We start from the raw sequence: 9,603 nt of genomic DNA on the forward strand, positions 1-9,603 counted from the left end.
ATTTTGGATTCATTATCAGATTAATGGACTGCAGGTCACTTTTAATTAATTCAATAAATCGGGCCATACAGGGTCAATTGTAGAAGCTAAATAATATTAACATAATATTATTGGATCAATATAGACTTAAAAATATTTGGGCTTGGTGTCGTGGGTTAGGGGGCACGGGTTGGGTGCCTTAAGCATAAGGCAAGGCCCAAAGGTCATTGGATGATGGCTACAGGCCACAGGATGAAAACAATTTCCCCAGCCACAGCTGGGTTATGTTTTGGACCAAATGGAGGGATGGTAGCATGCTTTAGACCCATCAAATTTGGGCTCGAGAAGCGGGCTAAAGGTGCACGCAAAGCCCAATGTAAAAAGCTGGCTTTGGTTGGGCACGGGTGGGCCCAACCCCATGGGTTGGCATGTGGGTTCGAATGGGAGCCCAGCTGCATAGGCTGGCTTCCTGTGTTGCGAGTCGCAAGGAAACAAGGCCCAATCAAGTGGGCTAGCACCAAAGGTAGCAGGTCTGCGAGCCTAGGTGTGTGCGGGACAAGAACCCAGTAAGTAAAGCTTGTCGTAGGTTTGGTCAAGGTCCGGGAAGGCTGCAAGCCTCCACAGAGATGGAGCTAGGGCTGTAGGCCTATTCCACTCAAGCAGGCCGAAGGCCTGGAGGTCCATATATAGGTGCAGCAAAGCTCAAAAGGTTGCTACCAATGTTGTGCCGCATAGGTGGTGCCAAATTATGTCCAATTTCCCTTCTTTTTTTATTCAAAATCCCATAAGGTTTAGGAAAACCCTAAATATGCTTCTAATTTAATTTTGTACTTTGACTTACAAATTCCACATAACAATTTAATTGTGCGATGCATGAAACAAATATATATATTGACAAATATATGAACATATACAGTATATATATCGAAAAGAAAATATAAACATATTGGGGTTCATGCATCATGGGGAATGTTTTCATGCTTTATGGGCGTTTCAAATATCTTCTTTTATTTTAAGCATACCTGATTAGCAGAAAACGAATAAGCATTTGAATTTGGTAGATGATAGCCTCTTCCAACGATGCTTCAATTCCTCAGCTTCTAGCAAGAGCATGCTGATAACATGTTGTAGGCCTATTTGATTGAACGATCTAGGGTTTAGAGAGAGGGGGGTTTGGCAATATTGAGAGAGAAAAAAGATTGATTTAATTGTGAGGTGTGTTTGATTCACCCCATTGTGCCTTTATTTATAGTAGTAGGAAAGGTAAAACCCTTCCCTTTAGGATTTGTTAACCCTAAAAACTATCAAACCTACGTGGCGCGCAGGCCGAGTAATCTATGAGCTAACTACGTCCTTCGGTTGAATGTGGGGTGTGCCAACTCGTCGGCCAAGCTCGGCCGAGGAGTAAAATATGCTGATGTTGTGATGAGTGCATGGCCGACTTCTGCGTCTTGCGATTGCGACCGAGGAAGGAACACGTCTCTGCCTCTTGGGTTCTCGAACCTGAAGACAAGGCTACTATTTTTACGAAGCTTACAGATCGTCATCGTCGAATTCGGTCACAGTGATGGTATTTGTCAGAGTAAACTCACACCGAATCGACACCAAAGTGTAAGGGTACAAATACTCAAAGCGGATATATGTCTTAACAATAAACATGGTTTGGCGGTCGGAATGCCGAACCCTAAATCCCACTTGAGAGTATCCAATCATAAACTAACTCGATGTGCAATGTGCCGAGCCTAATAAGCTGTAACACCTTACTTCACCGAGAAGGCTAATGAGATGACCTCGACCAATAAGGATTCGGTAATTATTTTCGACCAAGACTTTGAACGATAACCAATCACCCACGACGCAGTGCTATCTATGCCGACTGAAGATGCTGTGAGACCGGCTAGTTCTACGGTGACAGTGTTATCTATGTCGATTAAAGATATCACCGGTTGCCTTCACAGTGCTGTTTATCCAAACTGAAGGTGTGTCGGTAAAAAAAGAAAAGGAAAAAGTCTCAAGGTTGTTGAGAGAATTTATGCAGGGCAGTTGTGTGTTGAATTGAAAGGGCCTTGAATAATGCATAGCCTCCTCTATTTATAGCATCAGGTCTTCTCTAGATCGAGTTATATCCCTACTCGGATTAGGACTCCTTATTCTAACCAAACATTATCTCGCCCAATCCTATTTTCACTATGACTATGAATCTGGTCCTTTATCAATATCTATATCTTGCCAATACTCATTATTGTGTCAGGATTCAATTACTCGTCTTGTAACATGACTCGGCCGACCTAGGTTAGAAAGCCTATGAACTAAATGATCCATGATAACTTTTCGTAAGACCTTCCCGGCCGAGAATAGAACTCGGCCCAAACTAACATTTTGGGTCCAAACATTACCCCTTCGCTTCTGATGACTTTTTTCAGCCTGAAATCTCTGGCCGAGCCCTATCCTTGAAAAAGTGACACCAGACTCCACCTCCCGAGGTGCATTTATGAAGCACGATTGCACGATCTTGATCTCGTCAGACATCTTGCCAAGTGTCATCTTCTTAGCATGACCTGAAGTGTCATTTCATCATTACCCTCTTGATCCGCAAGATTTTTGGATTCCTCAAGACGTGCGGATGTCCAAACGTCCTCAAATCATTATACCTGTCACCGTATGCCATCATGTAATCTTGATTTACAAATCTTTCGGTCCCTCGAGATCGTGCGGACACCAAAACGTCCTTTCTTCATAAAAGGGCGCCGTTATGATATCATCATGAACCCTCAATCTGCGAGTTTTTTGGTTCTTTCTCCTAGATCTGTTAGTATTCTCCATCACTCCATAATTATTAACGATCTTCTCGATCACTCCATAATTCTTTCTCCCCGCTTGATCTTCCCTTCCAAAAGTCTATAAATACCCGGCCTTTTATTATTCATTCTTTACGTTTTCAAATTCTCCCAACTCCTTCCTGTTCAGAGATTAAAAGAAAAACCCCCTGACTTTCTCCCAAAAAAAAAAAAACCTTCAAAACCATTTCCAATGGCCTCCTTCATTTCCAAGCTTTCTAAGGAATGCGACAAATGCGGGACAATCATCAATCAACGCTCAATCAAGACTCTGCGCTTTGAAAGCGACATGAGTACCCCCCACCAGATCCTTGGTCCACTTTTTAAGGACGCAGTACCACCAGCCATCACCCAACTCTTCAAGGAGCAATGCCTAACACCCCTGCTACAAGGGTTTGAATGGTCGATGTAGGATTTAGCAAAACCCCAAGGCTAATGGCCCTTGACCACTACGACCTGGGCAGCCTGGGTTGCACGAATGGAAAAAAAATTTGGTGAGTAATGGAAAGCTCTTGGCATTTATGATGCCATTCGTTTTTCGTCTATGGAGCTTGTCGTGGACAAAGAGCTTTTCATGGCAGCCTAAAGCCTCTGGTGCTCAGCTACCAATACTATGGTCCTCCTTCTCGGCCCTATTGGCCCCATTATCCTTGATATTACCGCGATCCTAGGGACTTCCCTTTTCGACATCCCAGTTGACACTACCCTCCCCGGGTACATGCGACCATCAACCTAAAGGCACTTTTCAATGATCAGGCCATCGAAACGCTGAGTGGAAAGGTACAAGAACCCTCAAAGGAGAAAGTTCAGAAACTTTACAAGAACTTCCTCAACTACATCACCCTTTACCTCCATTTTACCGGCCGAGGGGAGGAGAGCCTACGGCAAGGAGAACACGAAGCCTTCCTCTTCTACTGGTATAACAAATTCATTTGTTATACCAAGTCTAACAAATGCTTGGTCGAGAACATGCCGGTGGTCGAAGCCCTGGCTAGTGGTCACACTTTGGCACTTAGTCCAGCCATTATTGCCCATCTTCTGCGCTTTTGGCTGATATGACCCTTCACAAGATCGACCCACACCAGAGTTGCCCCCACTGGGTTTTCCAACTCTGGCTGCAGGTTTATTTCGTCACTCTTCAGCCAGAACTCGTCAGTTTCTCGCCTACTGAAGCGCTCAGCCTTCAAGTGGCTTCTCGACCAGTACCTCCTCACCAGGTTGAAGACGTGTTTAGATACTTCTTCGGCCTTGATGTCCTTTCTGACGATGAATTCTTAATATGTCATCGTTGAAAGTATCCATTGTCAATCAAACTCCCCACATCAGCATGAAGTGCAGATGATGGTACTGATCTTCGGTAATCTGGGGGATCGTTTATGCTTACCTGTGACCTTCCTCTTGGGTGTGATGCTCATCGAGTAAGTTGGGAGGTATATCACCCTCAATTCACTGCTCGGCAACTCGGTTATCTTCAGGGTTGCCCGGTGCCTCTTCTTGCCTCTCGCTCCATGATGAGCTGAATGTGCCTATCTGGCTCTTCAGAAAAAGAGTGCAAAGACGCCAAAAAGAAGTTTTAGGAATGATGTCAAAAATTTCGCCTTCGACCAGCCGTTCCAGAATCTCTCAGCACTGATACTTTCGGTGACTGGTGAGAAGAGTATACCCATAACTTTTTTGGTACTCCAGTAAAGTCGTCCTGAACAAGATCTTTGGCGACCGACCTAATAAGACTTATGCCCCTCAATCCTAAGGTAACGGTATATTTCTACCTTATTACTTCAACTTTGAACTCTACTGATTTACTTTTACTTTCTCAGGTGGTCGGTCACTGAAAAAGGTAGAAGTGGTTGCTGCGGCTGCGGCTGGGAAAAAATTGACTATCTCTAAAAAGGCTAAGATTACCGCGCAAGCCCTGCTGAGCAAACGGCCTCGTCAAGAAGCCGAAACGGCCATCGAACCCTCTCAACCCACAAAACGGGTCAAGAAGCTGGCGAGGAAAAGAAAACGAGAGATTCATGTTATTTCCAGTCTGACTACGGGAGCAACGACTCATAGTGTTTCCCCTTCTACCCCAATCATTCAAGCCTTGACAGAGAAACGGCCAATTTTGGCCAAAGAAACAGCCCAAGTACGGCCTGTTTCTAAAGTCCTTAAACTAGTTGTTGCTCCACTGGTTGAGGCGTCTGCAGTTTCAGGGTCAGCTGTTGCACCTGTCTTGGAAGGGGTGGTCCCTTTGGCCGAGAAAAATCTTCTCGAAAATCCAAATGACACGGCAGTCGTTTTGGAAAAGAGCGACGGGAGCGACGAAATTCCAACGGTGAATCGCCTTCAACCACGCGATCAATCTCACCCTGTGTCCGAGGCGGTTGTCTAAGTTGGCTTTTCTGCGGTCAACCGTGGCAAACAACCTGCCATAGAGCCAGAAGCGACGGTGGAAACGCTTGTTCACCCATAGGACCATGACCTCAACATTCCTCCCCAAGAAACCACTTTGGCCTTCGTAAGTACCCCTACCGTTTTTCTTTGGTTACTTTTCTGCCTTAGAACTCTAAACCAGGAAGATACTGAATGTCAGGTGCCTACCCATTCTTTTCATCGAAAATTCTATACGTCGAATGGTGTTATCTATATTTCTTGGCTGCCTCAGTGGCTATCGAACGTAGATAACCTCCATTGGCCGCGTGAATTGAGAAGCAATCTAAGACACTGGGCTTGGCCATTAAGTTCTTTAGGTTCGAGCAACGAACCCGAAGATATGGCCGAAGTCACTTCTCGGCAAGTTTAAAACAAAAACCTTCTTGCTATATTCTTTCGTAATTTCGTTGTGCTTAAAATGATTTTTATGTGCAACCTTCATGGGAAGTCGAGTTTAATGCTCTCTTGTCAAGCACTTCTGAAGCGGCTGGTCCTTCTACCGCTACAACTGCATCTGCTGATTCAGCTGCTCTGGTTTGGCTATAAGAAGTTTTATCTCTCTCGGCATCACAAGTCCTAGAGCGCAAAGGTCTTGATTCGTTGGGTGCATGCCTAAACTACCTCGGAGCAGATGGTCAAATGAGCGCCGAAGCTGTCGTTCAGGCGTCGTCCACCTTGGAGTGAGTTCGGGAATCTTTTAGTATTTTCGAGAATGTTCTTCGGGCTGATGATGACTTGAAAACTGCACTAGCTGTTCAAGACACTATTCGTCCGAAGATCAATGCTTTAAAGGTGAAAGGGGAAGCCTTGGCCAACCTCGACCATCAAATGGCTAAACTGGAAAAACGAAGGTCAGCCATTGCTTCTAAGCTTGCGAGGGACTTTGAGTCGGACGGTAAATCTTGTTTAACCGAATTTACGGTAAACGTGAAGCGAGTCGAGCAGCTGAAGTTGGACAAGAAGAACCGGCAGGCCAAGATCATAATGGGTGAGGTGAGGTGGTTGGAGCCAAGGAAGAAAATATCGGTAATATCGAAAATATCGGTAGTCCAAAAACACTGAAATATCGATGGAAATATCGGTAAAATATCGATATCGATAAAAATTACATGGAAACCACGGAAATTGTAAGAAAAACTTGGAAATTTTTATTGAAACTTTGTAGGATGTTTATTTAGTCAATTATCTATTAGTTTATCACAAAAAATTGGAAGGAAATGCATTGCATGATGGATTTAACATTATCAAGTTGATTATATAGCGATCTGACAAATATTGTGAGTGTAGAAAATATGTAGTAATTAATGAAAGAAGTCTAAACACACCATAATCATTTATATATAATGAATTAGTACAATATTTTACACTTTAGTACCACATAGAGTTCCTATGAGGTTCAAATTTTTCACTATCTTCATCATCTCTATTTGTAGAATGAGTGTATTGTGAAGAGTAGTTATCAAATGATAAATCCCCAAAATAGTTTTGCATGTAATTGTTAATATGCCACCCATATGGATCCGAGATTGGTTGAGGTTGTCCATAAGAAAAATCATTTGAAGATTGAGTCTGGGATTGTTTCCATGAGTCGCTCGATTCCATCCCAACAGGAATGGGATATGAATGGTAGGGAAATGGTTGGTTATGAGTATAACCATAGTTACTACTTCCCAATCCAAAAGAGTCTGAAGTTCTAGATAACGAGTCATCTTCTTGACTTGACAAAATCCCCTTGCCTCTTTCTCTGCGAGTATAGTCCTTCCCTATGGCACCAATTCCTGGTCCTGCCCTCCTACTGCCATGGTCATCATCCTGTGTTGCATGCGTGAAGTTTGCCTCACCAGTGAAGGGGCTCATATATCCGGGAGGTGGTGGTCCATAATAGTTTCCATATCCACCACCACTACCTCAAGCTCCACTATGTCCTTCATCATTCCCACCTCCAGTGGTAGGTGAGTCTCCTGATCTTGTACTAGAGCTATCATTAGTATCAGCACGATGTTGTGGTTGTGTAGGATTGGAAGAAGGTGGAATTCCAGTGTTTCTTGGTCTTGGGTGCAAAAGTTCTTCGAAAGAGTCAGAGCTGCTAGATCCCACCTCCTCCTCTAATACTCTTTCTACATTTATCCCTTCATTACGTGCTTCTTCAGCAACTTTGGGAGCTGGGTTGCCTTCATCATCATCTAAATGAAGAGGTCTAATCCATTGAAAAAGTTGGTTACCCTCCGTATCATCATCTTCACCAACAATATCAAACACATCTAGTGGGTCACCACGGTCGACATGATCGATTTCTGCTTCCTTATCTCGAATTTGAAGCTTCATGTTGTAGTAGCAATAAACTAATTTTTCCAAGCTACTATGAGCCAACTTATTTCTTTGCTTTGTGTGTATGAGTGCAAATGTGCTCCAATTTCTTTCACAAGCAGATGAGGAAGCTGTTTGTGATAATACTTTTATTGCTAACTTTCTCACAGTTGGTGCATCGGTCCCATACATGATCCACCATTCAGCTACAATGAAAAATAATGTTGATAAGCCTAATAACTCCAACAAATTCTATTATAAACTTATAGTGAAATATGTTTATACTCACTAGGAGACATATTTGTTCGAGCAGCAACTGATGTTGGTTCTCCAAATGTTCTTCTTGCATCTTTAAACCATGTTAGCTGAATACAATAAATTGTATTAGTTTAATCCAACAAAATAATTATTATAATTTAAGTAATTGTGTACCTCATTTCCAAATTGGCCAACTGCTGGTGATGCAGGGTCTAATTTAGAGTATACATTATGTACAACACGTATAAGGTTACCATCATCTCCAACACCGGGTCTGTATTGGTATCGGGGATTCAAATAATATGTTGTTCAAAGAAACACATACTCTAATAAGAGAAATAATACTTATGCAACTAAAGAAATGAATTGCAAATTATGACATAATTTATACCTGCTGCATGCAAATCGTGGTATAATGTTTTATACGATCGGTCTTCAATTATTTTTATGACCCACCTTGCACCATGTTTTCTTTCCAATTCATCCTTCACTACACGCATCAACTCATATACTGCCCCCATAGTAGGATACACTTCTGTGTCAACGATCCGTAAAACTTTGTAAAGAGGTTCAAACACTTGACACACATGTTCTGTTTGAGTCCAAAAAGCATGATCAAGCACTATACTTTCCACCATACGACCTGTATTTGAGCGGCTGAAATTGTGGTTGGCCCAATCGTCACTAGTGAATAGTTGCTTCAACCCTGCTTTCTTCTTGAGTAGGCTGTTTAATGCAATATAGTTGGTGGCAAATCGAGTGGTAGCTGGACGAATAATTTCTCCTTTGCAAAATTCACGCATCTTTGCCAACAACCAACCGTGATTGTAAATATAATTTGTGATCGTTCTAGCTCTTTTGACCACAGTAGCAACATTCTCTCTCTTCCCCATTGCCTCAAACATGAGATCAATACAATGTGCTGCACATGATGTCCAAAACACATTATGATGCTTCATTAACTTTTTTCCAGCTTTGACAAATGCAGAACCGTTGTCTGTCACGACTTGGACAACATTATGCTCTCCCACCTCCATGATTACATCCCTCAATAATTTGTAAATATACTTGTAATTCTTTATATGGTCTGAAGCATCAACAGACTTCAAAAAAATTGTCTTTCCCTTGGAGTATACCATGAAGTTGATGATAGATAATCTGGTCGGGCCGGTCCATCCGTCACACATGATTGTGCAACCATTAGTTTCCCACTTTGACCTCAACTTGTTAACATACTCGCCAATGTCTTTATACTCCATATCCAAATATTTGTTTCTTATCTCATAGGGAGTGGGAGGTTGTACTCCAACACCGGCCTGTTGACATCCCACTACCATATTTTTGAAATGATGTGATGATGCCTTCGCAGCAGGGACATTTTCATAGATAAAGAACTTGCTAATTAGACGCCTCATTCCCTCCTTCACATTACCTCCCTTGAAATAACTCCAAACACTCTTTTGACGTGCGTTGGATGACTTATATAAACTTGGGGCTATTGGTGGTGTTGGTTGTGATTCTCTAAGACTGCCTCCCCGTCTCATTTGTGCACCACCACTTGTCCCGGAACCTTGTCCCCTATTAGGAATTTTATGAAGGTGTTCTCTTTCCCATGCTGACTGTTTGGAGGCACGTAATGCTTGTTTCAAACTGCGTCGTTCTTCAGGTCCCATGTCATCATCACATTCGTCCTCATCGTCATCATCATCACTGTCAACCGCTTGGCCATAGACTTCTCCCCGTAGCCCAGCTCGAATATTTTCCATTCCCTGTGTTATCTTTTCCTTCTGCTGTTTTTTATTTTTTA

General features: G+C 42.8%; 1 protein-coding gene across 1 annotated transcript; it reads right to left on the bottom strand.

Annotated features, from left to right (window-relative positions):
• Window positions 1-6,891: 6,891 nt before the first annotated feature.
• Window positions 6,892-8,140, bottom strand: LOC126619767 (uncharacterized). Its single transcript, XM_050288180.1, has 3 exons — window positions 7,971-8,140; window positions 7,828-7,903; window positions 6,892-7,744 (listed from the first exon to the last, which is right to left on the bottom strand). The coding sequence occupies exons 2-3, from the start codon at window positions 7,835-7,837 to the stop codon at window positions 7,140-7,142; spliced, it is 615 nt and encodes a 204-aa protein (XP_050144137.1). The 5' UTR covers window positions 7,838-7,903; window positions 7,971-8,140; the 3' UTR covers window positions 6,892-7,139.
• Between the last annotated feature and the right edge of the window lie 1,463 nt (window positions 8,141-9,603).

This window comes from Malus sylvestris, chromosome 4, assembly GCF_916048215.2.
Source record: "Malus sylvestris chromosome 4, drMalSylv7.2, whole genome shotgun sequence".
In the NCBI taxonomy this organism is placed as follows: domain Eukaryota; kingdom Viridiplantae; phylum Streptophyta; class Magnoliopsida; order Rosales; family Rosaceae; genus Malus; species Malus sylvestris.